The sequence below is a fragment of the Fragaria vesca genome, linkage group LG5, assembly GCF_000184155.1.
Source record: "Fragaria vesca subsp. vesca linkage group LG5, FraVesHawaii_1.0, whole genome shotgun sequence".
Lineage (NCBI taxonomy): Eukaryota > Viridiplantae > Streptophyta > Magnoliopsida > Rosales > Rosaceae > Fragaria > Fragaria vesca.
Window position 1 is genome coordinate 2,636,735 of NC_020495.1, and position 20,470 is coordinate 2,657,204.

Here is a 20,470-nt window from a genome sequence, read left to right on the forward strand (position 1 = left end):
CACCTTCCACCAAACTTTATGAAAATTTTGTTCTCAAAACCACCGAATGGCTTTGCACTCCTTGCAACATGATCTTTTGTTTATTAGAATTTGTGTTAAGCATCACCAATCAACTCTCAGTTACATCACTTATCATCATGACCTCTAGTTATTATTCCAAAAGCTTCAAGACTTAACAGACAAATGTAGATTTCCAATCATAGTAACATCCAATTAGTGTAGACTAAACGTGTGCATATGTAGCAACACAGTCAACAAAATGGAATCTCTTCAATTATGAGAAATCTATGGCTTTATGCAGCAGATTTTGAACAAATGGCATCAATATTGACATTATTTTCATCACTCAATATCAAACAAGCCACAAATTCCAACATACTGTACTTGCTTCAGAAACTCAGCGATATTGTTGAAGATAGAAAACCAAAGCAATCGAACCAGCCGAAGCAAAAACAAAGGTTGAGTAGCGTTGTCGATGCGGAAGCAAAGTGATAAATCTCGAAATCCCCTAGATAACCCTCGCGAGGCAAATCTGAGTGAATCACGGCAATTAAAACACATTGAAAGCATAGATAATCGATGAACGTGCCCAGGCTTTGAGCGAGAATCTATGGCAGGATGCAGGTGACATTGAATTTTGGGGCTAGGGTTTGAAATTGCGGGTACCATGATAATAGAAATCTAATCGAAGAAATCACAGACAGCTGAAGCTCATGAATTAGTGCACAGGATAAAGAGCCGAAGCTCTGATACCATGATAACATGGCAGCCATAGATGTGAAAGGTTGAAATGTAAAGCTCAAATGAGAAGAAGATAAGAAAACTCAGAGGTAATAATATCGCAAAGTAATATCACAGTTTGAAAACCTAACCAACTATTACAATCCAAGGCTATTTATATGAAAAGGCTAGCATAAGAAAATTACTGACTATTGGTAACAAGCTTAACAGCTGGCATACATCTTGTGGATCCATCTGGGCCACATCAGCAGAGCAACATATTTATCATGTTAACATCTTCAAATTATGATTCACTTAGCATTATTCTAATTTCGACAAAGGGGACACGTTGCATTCTTTCTAAGCCATTCGTCTATACATGTAGCATGAAAATAATGGTTGCATTCAGGTATAGTCCTGAGAGTTTCCTTTTCCAGGTACTCGGCCAAACATATTGAGCAAGTTTTATCACTTGGGTTTGGTAAATCGACGCTCTCACCAAGTTGAGTCTGGGGATACGATTCGATGGTTTCAGCATCAAGGCCGACCACTGTGACTACTGGAGGTTGTTCATTTGTTACCGTGGATAGTTCCGCCGTTGTGTGGTTGCCCTGACGACAGATCCTCACCCTTTCCATTATAAACATTACAAGCGCAGAGATTCCCACAAACCCTGGGATTCCCAGGCCTATAATTAGGCCAGTTCTTGCAGCACTTGAGAGACCTAAATTAAGTACTTAATTAACCACAGTTTTAACACACAGGCACAAAATGGCATCATTCTAATATACCAAGTAAAATAAGGTTAGAATATTTAGTATACCTTTTGGAGCAGAACAGCCAATCTCCATATTTGTAGGACTCTCAAATCGACAAGCTCTATGAACTATTTCACAGTAACGACAATCAGGCACTGACCATGCCAACCGAAAACCAAAGTTAATATTTTCCCAATCAGATGCATTTGGTGGAACAAATGGTATGTAGGCCACCGGAACAAAAGCTTTCGACATCAGAGAGCAAAGATCAGATGGTATTGGTGGCGCAGACGACGGCAATAAAATTGAACTGGATGGCACAGGAATGACCTTGCTGTCCTCACGGCTGAGGCAAGAGATTGTTGGATAATAAGCTAGTACTTCCACTGCTTTAGGCGAGCAATTGAAGAACTTGTACTGTCCACCATTAGCATATAAGAAGGCGGAATCATTGAGGCTGATTTCCTGGTCCATGAACCGCTTGATGAGGCAGCCTTTCGCGGTGGTGTCGATGATCGATACGACTTGGTCCATGTAGTCGATGCTGTTGACGAAGAAGTCCCCTGATGTAGACGGGAGAGTGACAAGGGTTTGCTTCCTTTCACTATCGCATGTGAGACCAAACCCTGGATACCCACAACGGGAGTCTTGGCGGTTTGTCAGCCAGAAAGGGAATTTAACCTTTACCCCTTGGTGGGTGCATTTTGATGTGCCGCAGGAGGCGGATGCTATGTGAGGAAGCAAGAAGAAGAAGAACCTAAAGAGTTCCAAGAGTGCCATTACACATTGATGTACGTACGATGACTGTGTAATGACTCCCTTATTATAAGACAGCATCTTTGGTTACCTCCATTAATCAATCATGATAATACGTACCTACATGGAACATAGTACCTGTCTCGGACGGAATATGTTTCGAGTATATTGTAATATGTACCGGCCTACGTACGTAGGTCACTATGTTTGGATAACTGTTAGTGGTAAAGCTGGTATTGAATTTGGAATCTGGCCGGCGTGCTATAGTCCATGCATGCATATAGTTGAAGTCTAAACTACTTGATAATAAGACTTTCTTTCGCACAATAGACGACCTTGAATTGGCCGTAAACATTTCCCATTGGTGCTGAAATGCATTGACATAATCAATTAGACAAGTAGAAGGCCCTGAACTAATTCTAAAATACATGTTTCGTCCAAATGGAAGGTTAATTGATCATTGTTACTACTATACTTCTGTTGCATTTCTTTCTGAATTCACAATATGTACTTTCTGATCACACAAGAGTCCTGAATTCTGAAAATGTTGTTCTTGCATGCAGTAATTAGATACTTATTTTTTGGAATAAATCGTATAAAAATTGGTTGGATCCCAGCATTATCAGAAATAGATCAATCTCTACATTGCATATCGCATTAATGCTTTACATGAAACCCAGAAAATCAAATATTCAAATGATATTCAACAAATTTCGACAAATTGTATTAGTAAAAATTTGTGCACCAATGCTTGCACGTTATTTCTGGGCAAATTTCGACAAAGCGGACACGTTGGATTCATACTCAGCCATTCATCTAGGCAATCAGCATGAAAATAATGGTTACATTCTGGTATAGTCCTCAATGTCGCCTTTGCCTGGTATTCGGACAACATATCGGACATGATTTGTCACTAGGTTCCGGCAATTCCAAACTCGATCTCACCAAGTTGAATCTTGGGATATGACTGTATAGTCGGACCATCAAGCCCCCTATGAGATTCTCCATAGCTTAAGTTCGACAATTCTGTTGTGGGTTGGAGGAGTCGATCATCAGAAGTGATGGGTCAGTCCCTCCTTAATTGGAGAAGAAACTCATGTGGTGTCTTGCAACATGAGGAAAGCATTTGTTGATGTAGCCTTGGTGACCCATTCAATGAAAACAAAGCTGGTTGCTATAGGAATAGCAAAGTGGGTGCAATATATTTTGAAAGGTAAGAAACAAAGCTATAAGCTTAGGGTGGTGGTGGCAGCAATCTTTGAAGATGGAGGAAGACAAGCATTTATGAGCATGAAAACATTGAGCATGAATCATGGAAGAAACTTGACTTTTCTTTCCTTGCGTGTTACGTATGGAATGCATGGTTTATGCATGAAACCATTTGCCTATATAAAGGCATGAAAGCTTGCAGCAAACAACCCAAGGCAGAGACACAAACTAGCTAGAGAGTTTGTGTGATAGTAGTGTGATCCTCACTTGAGAGTTTAGTGAGAAGAAAATTCCTCTTAAGAGAGAGAGGTGTGTTAATACTTTAGTTAGTCTATAGTGAGTGTTTTATGTAATCCCAATATTTAGTATAGTGGAAGAAAGTACTACTGGTGCCCTGAGGACGTAGGTATATTGCCGAACCTCGTTAAATATTGTGTCTTCTTTTTGTTGCTATTTCCGCAAATGATGGGAAAGTTAGATTCTGGGATAACTAATTATCCGTCGGCCTTGTATTAGACAGCCACTTCTTTCCCAACAAAAAGCTCTTCTGTCAAAAACGTAACACGCAAGAGCAATATATTGAAGCGAAGTTAGGATTAAGATGCAATATATATGGATCAGCATAGTTATTGTATCATTGTGCTATGCATAGTGCCATGTTATCATGCAAGTAATTGGTCAACACTGTTTAGTTTTGAGTTTAAAAATTAAGTTTCAGGAATTATTAGTCCAGTTATTGTTGCTAGCTACTTTAATAATGTCTGAGAGATAATATTATTTTGCAAATGTTAGGAGTATTATCACAAAAAATACCATGTATATAATTAACAAAAGCTAGTACATATTCGGAAGAACCACTCCAATAAAAAAGTTGATGTGCATGCCAATTGGAGTCGACACTCTACACACATGCAGCAGGTGGACTAGTAACAGGGTCAGCATGAAGTAAAGGATTCGATGGCACAGCCATGACCTTGTAGTTATCACTACTGAGGCAAGACAAGGTTGGATACCAATCTAGGATTTTGGCTTTGGGCGAGCAATGAAGAACCGGTAGTTTGCAAAGTCGTGAATAAGGTAGGAGAAGGGTGATGGCATTCTGACTCTCCCCGGAAAAAAGCAACTTTGTGATCATGTCATACTATATTGTATACATGGTTGATGGTTCCATGTCCAACTACCACCGGCAAGAAGCAAGAAATGAAATGCATCATGATCAGAATTCAAGGGCCAACAATGAAATAAAGCTCAGGCATCAACTATACGGTGAATATATAACAAAAGCAGTGCAATTCGGTCATTTATATACTTGAAATCAAGCCATGTCAATATAACCCAGAATACAACTTCATGAAACCTACAGCCTTATATCCAAACCTGAATTAGCTACCAAGTCATGTCTGAGACACTGACACCACTACAATGGTTAGCATATTAACAAAACAAAGTCGCATCAAAATGCAACTCTTCATCTTCCTCGTCTTATTTTGTTCAAGTGGCAGTTTCTGCTTTCCTTGGATCAGTCTTCAGAATCCGATCCTGCAAAAATTTTAACGATTATAAATTACAAATTTTATCATTCACCAATTCACATACGTTCCAATATGACCCAACTTTTTCCCAAAAACTTGTTCTATACTAACCAGATGGCAGCTATTACATACCACTATAACAAAAGAGAAATATAACATAACCTGTGATTGCTCCAATTGATCAGAACAAGGATGACTTTGTTCGGCGAAGGTGATCATCTGGTATCACTGGAAACTCAACAAACAGAAAGTGATAATTACAGAAATCAACATTAGACGTCTTGAACAAAAAGAAATTTGGAAAAAACCCAAACCTGTGATCGCTCTAGGAAACCATACGTGTGCAGTGGGCAAGGAGGACGATAGGAACCGACCACAAACTCACCACCATCATTAACTCTGCTTCCGCTGCTTCCAGGGATATCAATTGGCCTGAGAAAACAGAAACAAATCAAGGCACAGAAATCAGAAGTAAATAAAGTAAATAATCAAAAGTAAAGACAGCAAGAAAAAGAGAGAGATTATGATCATTATACTGAGCAACTGCGGCTGGATGTTGGACATTCCTGTAAACAAAAAGAAACATAAAAGGTAACACACAATTACAAGACAGCCGGTATGAAAAAATTAAGTTAGCTAAGACAGCTTATATAAGCTATGGAAGGACCTAAACAAGGAGATACAAAATGTATACCAATGGTGGATGCCCATGGCCTCCAAGATCGGGTAAGTGTTCAACACCATAACCTGAGCACTTGGACGAACTGGAAATGCAACCATGCTCTGCAATATTTTAGTCAGGGAGATATGATAAAATGATAACTAAAGAGAAACGAGGTAGAAGTTCAAGACATTAGCAAAAAGAAAAGGAAAAAACTAAAAGCCATTTAAGTCCTAACACTTTGTATTTTGACTGATTCTATGTATCACTAGGTTCTCTCCCTCAAATATCTTCTCTTGTCCATCTCCCTAAGCCAAAAGCAAACTCACAAAACAGACAAGTTATCAAATGGATCCTAAACGATGGTCTCATCCAAGTTCAAACTAATGTGAAATTCTAGAAGTTCTGAGCCAAACTAAATGGGAGCAAGATGCCATCTTCTATACATAAATTATATGCAATAAACATTGTTCATGCACAAATGAACATGTATAATGTACTCAGAGACATTGACATTTAACCACAATCCACAATTATCGATCAACAATAGAATTAATATGAAGTTATTTTTTAAGAATCATAAGGTACTATAGAGTCTTCTAGTTCTAAGCCAGTATAAATCGCTGTAAATTGAACTCAAGTTGTGATTGCATTAAGACACAAACTGGACCTCATTATGTACAACACCACTACATTCACGTGTAAAGATCAAATGTTGAATTATCCACAGTCTTAAACTCAAGTAACTCCACTAACAAGACATTATGTCTCCAATCTGCAAGCTAACACTGCATTAAGTTTTGATACACGAAATCTGCAAGCTGATATAAATATACTTTTCCATTTTAAAAGATAGAGGTTTGTATTAATTAGGCAACATATATAAATTCGTTGATGGAAACACACAATAATCTAAGTACAAAATTTTAACAATACTGCAGAACTTAAATCTTAATTTTCTCACAGAAAATATAAGCTGAACAGTGAGTGAACATTAAAATCTACTCGTTATCTGTCAAATTGCAAGGTAATTCAACTAGCAAATTATCATCTAATTGAAGAGGCGTGGAAATTAGAGCAACTAGCAAATTAAGCATCAAATATCATCTCCTCGTGTTCCTGATCAAATAAACAGATGCTATAGCTTCTAATTGAAATTGAAATGTTACCGGACCTGATTCTGTGGTGGATTAGGAGCATCCAACAGAAGCTTCAGTCCCTGCACGAAAATATCTCAAAAATGAAACCTAGATCTACGAAATGACAAAACCAGAGCTTCCTAGTTTGAAGAGACTTAATCGAACTACCTTAGAACGGTCCATGAAGAGCGAGTTGACCTTCGACCAGGAATCCATGAAGTGCGAGTTGATCTTCGAGCACGAACGGAGTGAATCGGTGTCGGAGAGAGAGACGGAATTCTCGAAGGATCAGATTCAGAGCTCTGGCTTTGTCTGAAGCAAAAACAAAGCAGCACTGAGCTAGCGGGAAACCAAATTTGTATTTATAAACAAAGTAACGGGTCGGGTTGGACCATTCTCAAAAACGAAAAACGGGTCGGGTTCATTTGTAAAAAAAATGAAAATAAAAATTTACTCGTAGTAACAATAGGACTTAATTCACCTAGATGGAAACGCCATGCTCTTGGGTCAGTCAGATCTTAGTTTGAGGGGTTTTTTTTCCGATGACGAGGTTTGCCGTCGGAAGACGAGAGAAGAAGTTTTGGAAGAGGAGATCGAGAGGACTAAAAGGGATGCGGCGGCCAGTGTTGCGCTTTATAAGCTATATTTCCACCAATAACCTTCAGCACGTAATGGAGATGAGAGTTGTCCTGTTTTTGTTGGGCTTTATTTAACTGGGCTGGGCTTGCCAGACCAAGCAAATCCCAAATAAAAGCACGAAATCAAAAAATTCAACAAGGAAATTACTAGCTGCAAACAAAGTAGAAGTAGGATAATTTTTGTTTGCCTTAATAGGTCGCAAGTATTCAGGTCTTATTTGCAGCTAGTTATTAAAATTAAGAAGATTTTTTCCTAGTTGAATAAATTTGGATTCAAGTAAGAGAGGCTCGATATATATATTCATACTCTTGTCTGTTCCCCAATGAGATTAATTAGCAAACTAATATTCAGTACGTTGGTGTTGAAGTATGGGGTATGATTTCGTAGTATGTCAAAGAAAAATAGCAGAAATTCTCCCTAGCTTGCCCACTCCGTCCGGAAAGGATTTGCTCCCTATCAAATTAGGGCTATTGACCATGCTTGCAAGGCGTCGTGGGATGTATGCGGATCCGGATGCAGATTCTATTTATGAAGAACCAAATCTTAAAATGGAAAGACGAACGATGGTCGAACTCGATGATATCAAGTTGTTATCTCGAAGGGATGCGTATACAGGTTGATGGTTAGATATCTTTCCGACATGGATGTCCCTGAACGTGCTCAATCACCTATTATTGAAGAAATATTTAAGGTGGTTGATGTGGCCGTCCCCAAGTTGCCTGTTGTGGTTGCTATTGTGGACATCACCGATGTGGACAGCGGCGGAATTTTTCCTGCAACTAAACCAGCCATTCGAAGTTTGGAGAAAGTGAGACTTGATAGTTTGGATGAAGCTACTATTACACGGACGCCTTCATGTGTTATTTGCTTGAAGGACCTGGATCGCCAACATATGATTACTCGATTGCCTTGCTCGCACGCATATCACGCGGATTGCGTTATTACTTGGCTGGAGACGAGTCACTACTGCCCAGTGTGCCGATATTCAATGCCGTTTATCCCAGAGTGCCAACTTTCAACTCTATCCGGAGGCAAAGGTGAAAACCTTTCAATATCGATATCCGAGGGTGTTGTGAATCTAGCCGTACCTTTCCTACTGGGCTTAGGTTTTGGCTTTATGTTAGGCTGGGTTGCTCTTAAGTCCATTGAGTAGTTAATTCTGTGTAGGGTTCCTATAGCAGCTCACCGAATATCAATTTGCTTTTTCCTTTCCTTCTTAGTGTTAGGTAGATTTTCCTTTCTCGATCCATTGATAGGGATAAGCCCCCTATCAGACAAGTACAAGTACTCGATTTATGTATTGAGGGCTGAAGCTCAGGCCAAGGTGCAAACTCTTCAATGTCCGAGGGCTCAGGATCAGGCCAAGGTGCAAATCCTTCAACATCTGAGTGTCTCAGGATCAGGCCAAGGTGCAAACCCTTCAAAATCCAAGGGCTGAGGCTGAAGCCAACGGTGGATTCCCACGCTGCTCATGATATCTGCTGCCGCCTGCCGGTATAAATCGTATAATAACAGGTACATTAACTATTACGCTACTTTGCAGATTATGGAAGATTGGAAGCGAAGTTAGGATTTGGATGCAATATATATATGGATTAGCATAGTTATTGTATCATTGTGCTATGCATAGTGCCATGTTAGTTCATGAAATAAATTTCTGGTAATTAGTTACTCCATGTCGTTTGTTGTTGCTACTTTAGGAGTAATATCACAAAAATTACCATGTATATAACAAATGCTAATAAATCCGGTTGTTGTTGCACTAATTTTAGCCCTTCATTTAGTACCAATTGTTTGTCTGATGCGGAGAAATTTTTCAGTGCTACAGGAGGACCACGTGACAGTCTGACATAGTCATACATTCCAATCAAATTTAGACGTGTGGATTTTCTTCATGAAAATTATTTCAGTTATTTTGTTAAAGACCATTTTGGATTTTATGTTGTTTTTTAAATACTAAACCCTAATCCCTAAACCCTTAAACCCTATACCCTATACCCTAAACCCTAACCCTAACCCTAACCCTATATCTAAACCCTAAACCCTATATCTAAACCCTAGACCCTAGGTTGAACTTGCTAAATACCCATGAATGTCATTTCACAAAAAATAGAAAATATTAATTTATATTTTAGTTGTAAAAAATCCACATGTCTAAATTTGATTGGAATGTATGACCACGTTAGACTGCCACGTAGTCCTCCCGTAGCACTTAAAAATTTATCGTCTGATGCGTACGTAAGTTAATTGTTAGGTAAAAACCACAGCTTGACTATACGCGCATGCACCATATACCAGATATATAGGTATAAGCTTCAATAAGAATCTAAATATTATATACATGCACCAATCTAATAACAAGCATACCTTGACAAAAACATTTGGGACAAAAAAAAATTATGGCATACAAACAAATAAGAGAGCAAAAGATCGATAGAATTAACTCTATTGTACTGATGCTAGAGACGACGATGTTGATGAAGACACTGAAGAAGAAGGGGTGACATGAGATGACACCTCGGGTGACTTCCGGCAAACTGGGCACGAGGAATTCAGTTTGAGCCATTCGTCTATGCAATTAGCATGGAAGTAATGGTTACATTCCGGTATGGTCCTCAGTGCTTCTTTGGGTTGGTACTCACCCAAACAAATGGAGCAAGTATTGTCGTTGGCCCTAGGTAATCTCCGGCTCTCTCCCAGCAAAGTCTTGGGGTATGACTCAATGGTTGGGGCGTCGAGGCCTACAACAACGTTGGCGGATTGCAGAGCAGTCGAGGTGGAGAGTTCGTCTGTGCTCGGCTGGTGGCGGCGACCGAAAATCCTGCTGTAGATGTAATTTGCAATGCCAATGATAAATAAGAGCCCTGGTATTCCCACACCTATGATTATGCCGTATTTTGCACTTCTTGGGAGAACTGTGAGTTGAAGAATATTGAAACTACCAATATATTAGCTCAGCATTCACTTCAGTTTCTAATTACCATGCAGCTAATTACATGATGCAAGCTATGATGTTGAATCAAAAGAAGTAATGCCCGCGTCAAGCAATGTAATTTGTTTTAGAAAGCTAGTCTTTCTTGATGTAATTACTAAGTTTCAGTCAAGCTTGTAACTTTCAGTCAAGCTCCGCGTTTGAGCAACCTCGATCCTCATTTTCTGGTGGGTTGACAAATGACAATGAACATATGAGGATATGGACCAAAGCAATTGAAAGTCTAAGGAGTAAAATATCGACGATCATGAAAATTTCGATGGTTCGAAAAAAGAAAATCTCGATGGATATATCGAGATAATATCGAATATCAAAGGAAATTTTACCAAATTTTATCTAAAAGTTGTATATTCGACCAAAAATAGACTAAATATAAAATATCAGAAATATATGAAAATTAATATCGGTAATGGTAAAAAACGGAAATTTCGAAAAAATATCGAGAATATTTTAGATATTTTACTCCTCGCCATGAGACGTGTCCTTTAGCTTAATATATATATATATATATATATATATATATATTTATATATCACTATCAGTGCCACACAGTAGGTGACGAGGGATCAAGGAAAGAGATGTCTCACCTATTAATTTGAACTCTTGGTATGAAGGAGGGACAGACATGCAACATGAACCCTCTGGCAAGCAATATTGACTCTCTTTTTTCTTTTTTTTGAAGAATAAGTAATTGCATATATTAAGTAGTATAACATTGACTCAATGATTCAACAAATTGAACAATAATATTCTGTTCAATGAGTAGTTATCAATTGCTTGATCTTTCTCTCGAGGTTCATTCAACTCAGGTGGAATTTGGACTTTTAGACCAGTGTCTGAAACTGTGAAATACTTAACAATTGAGTCTCATACTAGCTAGCATATATAGCCGCAAGTCTTAAAAACTATATATAAGTATATATGATCAAATAAATACGTACGCAGACAGAAATCTTCTGAAAAATACATGTAAACTAAGGGCATTGAGTTTTCAATAGTGGAAAATCTCTCTTTTTTTGTGATTGAGGGATTTATGTGTGTCCTACGGCATCTACCAAAATAGAATTAATATCGTCTAAAAATGATAATTCGTAAAGTACTGGCCAGTTGTTACGTGAATAAAATGTTTGGTTTTGCCAAATTTTTGACAAACTTACGTAAAATCAGAGTCAGAAAATAACCTACCATGGCTTTTCTTGCTTTTGTAGCACATAATCTGACTTGTATCTGTGTCGAATCCACAACTTTTATTCGTAGCTTCACACTCCCTACAATCCGGCTGAGACCACCCCAGCGCTACACCGCCGCGGCTAACCTCCCCACCCATATTTACTTCCCACTCATACGTCACTCCTCTCGGAACCAAAGCAGTCGAAATCACCGAACATAGTTCCGGAGTCGACCCCGTAGATGAAGGCGCCGCTGCCGGTGCAGAGGCATAGTACGCACTCGTGGGAACAGCATAAACCTTGTACCCTTCATCACTTAGACAAGAAATACTAGTCGCGGTGGCCGGTAACGTCGATGTTGACTGAGAGGAAGAGCAGTTGAGGAAGGTGTAGTTCTTGGAACCGGCAACGACACTGAATGGAGTGTCGTGGAGGTTGAAAGGATGGGACAGGAGCCTTTTGGGGAGGCAGGAGTTACGGTCGTCGATCCAGAGCGTTTGAGACCTGTAATCGATGCGCTTGACGAGGAAGGCTCCGGAGCCGGGGAGGGTGAGGGTGGTGAGTTGAGTCCGGTTGTTGCATGAGAGGTCGAACCCTGGATAGCCGCAAACTGAGAGCTGGATGCGTCTTAGCCGGAAAGGGAACTTGACTGGTACCCGTGGGTCGTTAGGGCAGCTTGATATGGAGCAGTCGGGCGGAGCTGCCCTTGCTCTTTGAGGAAAGAGGAGGAAGAGGAAGAAGAGTGAGAAGGAGAAGAAGATTTGTAAGGGAGGCATGGAATAAGGAGAGGGTGAAGTTATTGATCGAGCTAAGGTACCTCTCTGTGAGGACTATCTAGCTCAGACAAGTGAGAGAGGCATGTAGGTTTATAATTGGCCTTAGCAGGCTAGTTTATTGTGGGTTGGAGGAAATATTCTTCCATGCAATAGTCACCTATGGTGACATGTGTTGACCATGTGATCTGTTAGCTAGGCTCACAAAATGTCATCGATCATTAGATAACCTTCCCGCCCCTTTCATTTCTTTAGGTTTTTTTTTTTTATTTTAAGAGTGAGATAGCTACTCACCCATTGGTATAGGTATTTGAACTCAGATTCACAAGAGTATCACAGTAAAATCAAATTAATTAATCATTCATCGCAAGCGCACGAACTCGGAGGCCCGACCTATAAACCTGCTGGCCACAAACATGTGAGAGTTTGGACTTGAACGCTTAACATAGGGGTTCCATACTAAGTAGTTCGACTAATAACTTTACCCCACCAAGATGGTTTTTAGTTTTGTAAGTAGTTAGCTTTCTGGTCAGTGTGCTACTTCGATGGCGTTATTCCTGGGGACCATCGGCTTTAATATCGATGCGGTCTGGGTACGTGGCAACATGAGGGTGAATTACCTTTGCACGTGGTCTTATGGTATTTGGACACGGTGTGGAAGAAGGAGAATTAGCTCGTTTTAGTGTTAGCAGCAAGGTTGTATCGTTACTCTCAGGACTGTGTAGCTCTTTTTTAGCGTGAAATTGGGTTAGAGGTTGGGCTCACTTAGCTCATGGATGTTGCTATTGGCGACGGACCCGTAACTACATATCTTTTTGGGAATGTGTGTCGTGGTGTAGGTATCACAACCGGTCATTCTATTATGCTATAATTTTATCCCGTTATCAATAAAGCTATTTCTTCTATAAAAAAATAAAAAATCACAACGTCTGCATAAATTATATATGGTGTAGTCATCCTTGTGATATAAAACCAAGTGATTCCTAATTGTTGAGTTATTGTACGTATGCTACACGTCCCTAATTATTTCTTTGATCGTCGACAGTGAACCTCGCGAACGGCATGCGACTGTGGAAATTAACTTGATTGGCAAATGTCATCGGCTTCATACTTGTTTAATTTATTGGGGTGGCAATTGGCATTGAAGAAGTCAAATTCCATAGATGCAAAGAAGTTTGTATATATATGCATCATCAAAATTAATGTGAAAGCTCGCATTGAATCTGTTTCGAATAGACATGGAATCGTGATGTCGTTCTCTTTCATTAACGGAGAGGATCGAGTTCGTTTACTTTGGGGCTCACAGTTCACCGATCCCAATCTTTTCAACTCCTCCATTTCATAGTGACGGATGTTCCAAATTTAACCAAGTTAACAGAGACAGGAACGAACCATTTGACAAGATCAAATTAAACTAGTTGGCATTTTGGGAGCTTTTGATGGCTTTGACATGTTCACATCACATATATTGGACCAACATTAATCAGACCCGGCCGGATCGATCTAGAAATTGTAGGCTTCAACTGTTCAAAATTGACATTCGATATGTGAACTAAAAGATGTTACCTCATAATTCCATGCATGAGTTTGATTGGCAAAACAATAATTCGAACAGGACAATTAACAGTGAGTACACTCATATCACTAATCAGGTGTTGATGCTAATTAATATGCATGACTTCTTGAAGATATGTTCAACAGTTAACGATCAATTATGTATGTTCTAGCTACATCAACGTTTACATAACAATTTTCTTAGACCAAATGAAAAATCAGGCAATGTCATCTTACAATAATAAGTAGTTGATCACCTGAATATGAAACCCTAACTAGGATGGGAAAATAAAATAACTCAAACTTGGCTAGCCACTACTGCTAACTTCCTCGTTAATATCAAGATTTGGTCAATACTTGGATTAATCTTTTTTATAATCTTGTTCATAGAACTAGAGAAAGACTTCAATAATAAAAAAAAAAACTAAAAGAAAGAAAAAGTGGGCGTTCAATTATTCAAAGTATGCAAATAAACCAAGAGAGATTTATACCATTGACAAGAACAACGTTGATCTGTAGTAAAATATAATATTCCATGGATAAGATCTTGAAGCAAAGTCCATGACATCTGGGTTGTGATGTTCTGGGTTGCAAATTTCTGTATGCAATAAGTATCTGAGATTATGAGTGATAGGAACACATGGTTTGTGATCGTATCCGAGAGCACGAGTCAGTCTTCTCTTCTTTCTGTGTCTGTATATGAAAACGATCAGCTCCAATGATTTTGCTAAGCCTATAGCCAAGGATCAATATCTCAGCTATGAGTTGTTCTTTCCAGGCCCACTTTCTCAGCTATCTGTTTAGGCCCAAACTAGTAGTTAAAAAAAAGAAAAAAGAAAAAAAAGGCATGTCTTAAGAGGAAGAAAAAACATGCCAATTTTCTTTTAGTACACCTATGGAACACATAAATTTTATCATGAATGGCTTCGTCGAGGTTAATAAGTGAGTTCTCTTGCATTACTGAAACAATTTCATTCTAAATCACATATAACGTTTGTTATCATATATAAACAAGTTAATGATACTTTTGTATATATAAAAATGAAATTTAGTTTAACCTCACCTATTATCTCTTTTGTTTTCTCAATTCTCACTACCACAATATTAAACAAAGACAACACATCAATATGGGTGTTGTAATTCTCATACATGTGACAATTTTCCCTCATACTCTATCAATACACATTAATACCCTCATTTACCACAGTTACAAGAAAATTCAACATCTCTATTGTCCACACATGATGTGTGGTATTTGCTATATATTGTGGTAGTGTCTAAAATCAGCTCTCTGCCTCAGAATACTTCTTCTATCTGATTTGATGTATCCATAGATGAAGGAAAAACACAAGAAGCATGAGTTAGACATTACGTAGGAAACAAAATAGTCACATAAGCAATAAAAATCCAAAAGATTTTCACATTTGGAGGGAAAGGCATCCATCATTTTATTTGATCACATATGGCGGGAAAATGTCCTTATAGTCCTTCACCACCATATATAATCTCTATCCCTCTCTCACAGCCCACCTCACCCCTCTTTTTCTCTCTCTCTTCCAAACCCTTCTTCTGCTTCAATCCCACACCTGCTTTCCGCATTCTCTCCAATTCGAGTGCCCTAGATTCACCTCTCCCCTAAAGTTCGGTACTTTTTTCCCAAAACACCCACTTTCCCTTTCTCGAAGATTCTAGGGTTTTCTGTTCCGGGATCGATTGCCCATTATTGATTCCAATTTCTTGATTAGTTTCGTCACTGATAATTTCTTTGAATTGGGTTTTGTGATACAGGTTTATTGAAGATGGACCCAGCTTTCGAGGATGAGGGCCAAGGCGGTGAGACAGTCACAATCGAAGAGTATCTTAAGGATGTTGAGGAGCAGGAACTGGTTAGTCTCTTTTTTGTAGCTTAAACTAGTTACTTATTCTTTGAGTTTATTCGGGGTTTTGTTTTCGATATAAGAGATCTGTGAGATTGAATTGGTGCAGATGCTGCATTTGTGTAGTTATGGTGCTGGTGCTCTTTTTTGTATTTGATAGTTGTTTGGGGTTGAAAAAGGCTCAGGCTTTATTCGTTTTTGGAATGTAGAACGAAACCGGGCTGATCTGTGCTAAATATATCTTTTTAAGGTTGAAGGCTATTGGGTATGAACTGAATGGTATACTGTGTGAGTGTTCAAACATGCATAAGGTGATGCTGTTGTGGAAGAGAATTAGTACATTTTTAGAATTGTGAATGAGGGGATGTATACAAGTGCTACGATTGTGTTATAACCATCAGAACTAATCTGACTTTTGGCAGTTTGAAACACTGATGGTAAAGGTAAGTGCCAGTGCTTGTCTAGAGGTTAAGTTGATCATACAACATGACTGGAGAAGGGTGTTGGTTAAAAATATTTGGTATTGAGAGCAATAATAAAATTTTCTCAGCAAACTGAGGAAGTATTTGAACCAATGGGAAAGGATTAGCAAACTCTGTTCTTAATTCCACAACCCCTAGCTCTTCTACAAGTCAGATTGTTCTGGTGGATGAAACCTCCCGTTCTTCTATTTACTGAGTTTCATAATGATGTGCAGTTTGTTGTGTTTATTTAATAAAGACAAATTTTTTTAAGGTGCTAGAGTAAAGATCTTGTGGGACTGCCTTGTTTTCACTTCATAGTCTTAATCTGAAAAGTGTATTACCGTCAACAATGAATAGAGTTTATAATGTTGACTATACATTTCATAACTCTTTGGTGTTTGATTATGTGTAGGATGCTGATTTGGTTTTGGGGGGTGATGAAGGCAAGGAGTGTACCTATAATAATGGGTATATGAAGAGGCAAGCAATTTTCTCATGCTTGACTTGCACACCAGATGGTAATGCTGGAGTTTGCACAGCTTGCAGCTTGTCCTGTCATGATGGCCATGAGGTACTTTGATAATCTTATCTTAACTGTATTAAGGAAAGGATTCTATGGCCCAAAGAAGGAAATACACAGAGATAGCTATCAAAACCCATGATTTTGTGATGACAAGTATTATTATGATGATCGATGTTTTAGAAGTTAAAATTTTCAGCAACGTGCTGTTTTTAAGATCTAAACAGTTGAAATTTCTACCTTCTCAAAGTTATTGCTGAAATGTTGGACTGAACTTTTGGCCAATTGGCATGATTTGGTCTTAGTTAATTGGTTAGTGGGTCTTCTATTTTGCTTAAATATCTAAGCAAGTCGCGCCATTCCATCCCTTTCACTTGGGTGAGAGACTCTCATATTGACACTGTTGACCTATAAAGTGACTTTAAATTTTGTGTCTTTCGTGTCCCGATCATAGCTTGAAAGATATCTCACTTAAGGAAAAAATTGAATGTTCAGAACCTAACCAAAATAATATGGATTTGATTTTAAGGTAATAAATATATATAAAAAAAGATTATGAGCTAAGAAAGGTGAACTATGGATATGATTTCAATTTCTAGGATTAGGGTGGAAGTGAAGCCGAGTCTGAACAGATATATTATGTAGTTTGAACCACCTTCATATTCTTTTAAACCAAATCTAGCAGTGCTTGCTTTTGCTTCACCATTTCTAGAAGCTGGTTTTCTTTTTCTAGCTATGTTGCAGGAAGAAGCATAGTGATATTTCTTTCCTTTTAGGAACTGCTATTTCTTTTATTATACGTACAGGTTTAGTGTTTCTAAACTACCATATCTCGATGCATCCTATTACTGATGGTTTTATTGTTGTTACTTGGACCAGATTGTGGAACTATGGACCAAGAGAAACTTCAGATGTGATTGTGGAAATTCAAAATTTGGAGAGTTCTACTGCAAGATTTTCCCAAGTAAAGATATTGAAAATGTTGAGAACTCGTACAATCATAACTTCAAGGGTTCCTACTGTACCTGTGGCCGCCCTTATCCTGATCCAGACGTGGAAGAACAAGTAGAGATGATGCAGTGCTGCTTCTGTGAGGACTGGTTCCATGAGGAACATATCGGTCTTGATTCTTCTGATGAGGTTAGGAATTTTGGCTACCAATATGTCTTTACTTATTTGGTATCACATTCTAGGTGTTCTATTTACCTCATGTTTCAGCAGTCAATTAGTGACAGTATTATTCATGTCCAAGTGATGAATTGATAAAATAGTAGTGGGTGACTGCGTCTTGCTGTCAAGTTCAGCAGCCAATATTAGACATGACATAATCCTAAACTCATGTTAAGTGAGTTGGCTGCATGTACTTTAGAAATGATGTCAGTTCATCTGTTTTACTCTGAAACTGTTCTTCATATCAGTTGGTAATTGGCTCATTATTGTGTTGGCCACATTGATAAAATTTAGTGTAGTTGCATGATGACATTACTAAGTCCTACTTTGGAATACATTTGGCACTTGAAATGTTGAGGTCTTCCTGATGTTATACTATAGAATTCTCTTTATTCGTGAATTTGAATTTCATAAGGCTTATCTTACACATTTCATTGAGTTGGAGTCTACTTGTTTTAAAAAAGTTATTCTTCATTCTCACTTGTGATGTTCACTTCCAAAAGGTTCCAATTTTCCAATGGTTTAAATTATCATGGTAACATTGTACTCATCCTTCGTTACAGCTTCCAAGGGACGGAGAAGGTGAACCTCTATATGAGGATTTTATATGTGCAGCATGCTCAAAAGTTTGCTCTTTTTTAAGACTATATACTCGAATCATCTTGGAAGCAAGGAGCCAAAAGAATGCTGCTGTTAAGACTGGAAAAGATAAAGAAGTTATAGCAGATGAAGTCCCTTTAGCCTGTGGATCTGGAAAGCTAGAAAGTATATCTCAGAGTTTGACTACCAACACTGAATCTGTGACTGGAGGGGAAGTTTCAGTTCTTGGAGAAAATTCTGGGAAGAAAATATGTTCAGGGCAATGCAGCGCAGATGCTGATGCACATGCTACTTGTGTTATTGGAGTTGATCTGGCAGTTGCTTCCCCAGCTTCGGAGAGCAAGCCAATGTTTCTTTCAAAAAACTGGCGGAGTGCTCTCTGCAGGTGTGAAAAATGCAGTGAATATTATAAAAAGAAGCATATTAGTTTTATAATTGACAAGGAGGATTCAATCATTGAGTATGAGAAAATGGCAAAGCGGAAGAGAGAAGAGAAGTTGCAGCAACGTGACGGGGCAGAGTTAAGTATGCTGGATAACCTTGGCCATGTAGAGAAAATTGAGATTCTGAATGGCATTGCAGATATCAAAGATGAGCTTTATTCCTTCCTGGTATGGCATCCATGATTTAAAATATAGTTTTCCCATGCATTCCATTTTTGTAATAAATCATGCAAAGAAGCTGGTTATGAACATGTGATTTTCTAAATTATCAGCTTTATTATTTTTGCAGGGATCATTTGATTCATCGAAGGCAATCACATCTGCTGATGTCCACCAGATTTTTGAGAATCTAAAGAAACGCAGGCGTGTAGAGTGAGTTATTCCTGGATCTTTGCTGCAGTTGCATGCATGTAATAATATTAACCTCTGATTCTGCTTTTGGAGTTGAGCCAGGTTTCAGTAACATTATAAAAGGCCTTTGCATATTATGGGCTTTTTTAAGTTAGAATGCTCTACTAGTATCTATGTCATTTCTTTGAAGACTTATGTCCTAAGTCAAACACATTAATTTGAATTTCCTCTAAATATCTTTATGACATGAAATCAATTGAATTTTCTAATTCAGTAAGATAGTGTATATTTCTTTGGTTGTTTTGGTTAAAATACAGTTGATGAAGACCTTGCGTCGATGTATAACGTATGAAACTAAAATGCTAGAGAAGACATTTCTAGTTGTGAGCTGACGAGGAAATTAATCCAACCTCTTGTGCAAAATAGTAGGAACCATATCAAGAAAGAAAGTTTATGCATCATCTGCTTATTCTACATTTACATCCTGTTGGTTTCATTCTGCATCGTCTTTTAGTGAAAATTATCTGTTTAATATGATCAAGGTGAGATCAGATGTTGATTTGTTGCATCCTTCTTCTAGTCTAAAGCTTAATGGCAAATAAATAATGTAGTTGGTTCAGTAAATCTAGGGGCCCTGATTTTGTGATTGACACTTAACCATTAACTATACCCTCTATTATGAGTTTGCTAGTTTTGTCAACATTCCTTTAAGAGGGGACAAAAGTAGGTTTGTTTTTTGCTATCTTGGGAAACGGAAATGGTTGTATTCATCTGTTTTACAGTTGATTGAGTCTTTCAAATTTTAAAAGTTAGTCATTTCTCTACCTAAACTCTGAAGACTGTCTAGTAGTAAGGATTACTGTATCTGGTCGATGAAAGTGGACTGATTTTTATTTGCTTTAGACACAGAAAATTTCTGATTTTAAATCAAGTGTTTTGAAGTTTAAGTACTTTTCTTTTAATCCCATATAAATAAACTATACTTTATGTAGTCCGAGTCGAGTTTCACTTGCATTTCATCAGTCGCATGTTAAAAAGTTGCTTCATTTTCTCCTTTGATTATGCTTTGTTTTGTAAAACGTCATTTATCGTCATGATTACTTAAACAGATTGAGCTAAATTAGTATAGATACTTGGGAGTAT

At 38.2% G+C, this 20,470-nt stretch overlaps 2 protein-coding genes across 2 annotated transcripts; one reads left to right on the forward strand and one right to left on the reverse strand.

The window, feature by feature from the left end:
• Positions 1-9,718: 9,718 nt before the first annotated feature.
• LOC101314463 (RING-H2 finger protein ATL22-like) lies at positions 9,719-12,414 on the reverse strand. The gene is made up of 2 exons (XM_004298855.1): positions 11,592-12,414; positions 9,719-10,329 (listed from the first exon to the last, which is right to left on the reverse strand). The coding sequence occupies exons 1-2, from the start codon at positions 12,349-12,351 to the stop codon at positions 9,860-9,862; spliced, it is 1,230 nt and encodes a 409-aa protein (XP_004298903.1). The 5' UTR covers positions 12,352-12,414; the 3' UTR covers positions 9,719-9,859.
• A 3,035-nt stretch (positions 12,415-15,449) lies between these two features.
• On the forward strand, positions 15,450-19,581 carry LOC101314751 (putative E3 ubiquitin-protein ligase UBR7-like). Its single transcript, XM_004298856.1, has 6 exons — positions 15,450-15,547; positions 15,691-15,788; positions 16,656-16,814; positions 17,643-17,903; positions 18,497-19,144; positions 19,266-19,581. The coding sequence occupies exons 2-6, from the start codon at positions 15,702-15,704 to the stop codon at positions 19,350-19,352; spliced, it is 1,242 nt and encodes a 413-aa protein (XP_004298904.1). The 5' UTR covers positions 15,450-15,547; positions 15,691-15,701; the 3' UTR covers positions 19,353-19,581.
• The last annotated feature ends 889 nt before the right edge of the window (positions 19,582-20,470 follow it).

Coding starts and splice junctions, on each gene's coding strand:
- LOC101314751 (XM_004298856.1), top strand. CDS start 15,702: ATGGACCCAGCTTTCGAGGATGAGGGCCAAGGCGGTGAGACAGTCACA. Junction 16,815..17,642: donor CCTGTCATGATGGCCATGAG/GTACTTTGATAA, acceptor TACTTGGACCAG/ATTGTGGAACTATGGACCAA. Junction 17,904..18,496: donor GTCTTGATTCTTCTGATGAG/GTTAGGAATTTT, acceptor CCTTCGTTACAG/CTTCCAAGGGACGGAGAAGG.
- LOC101314463 (XM_004298855.1), bottom strand. CDS start 12,351: ATGCCTCCCTTACAAATCTTCTTCTCCTTCTCACTCTTCTTCCTCTTC. Junction 10,330..11,591: donor CAAAAGCAAGAAAAGCCATG/GTAGGTTATTTT, acceptor TTCAACTCACAG/TTCTCCCAAGAAGTGCAAAA.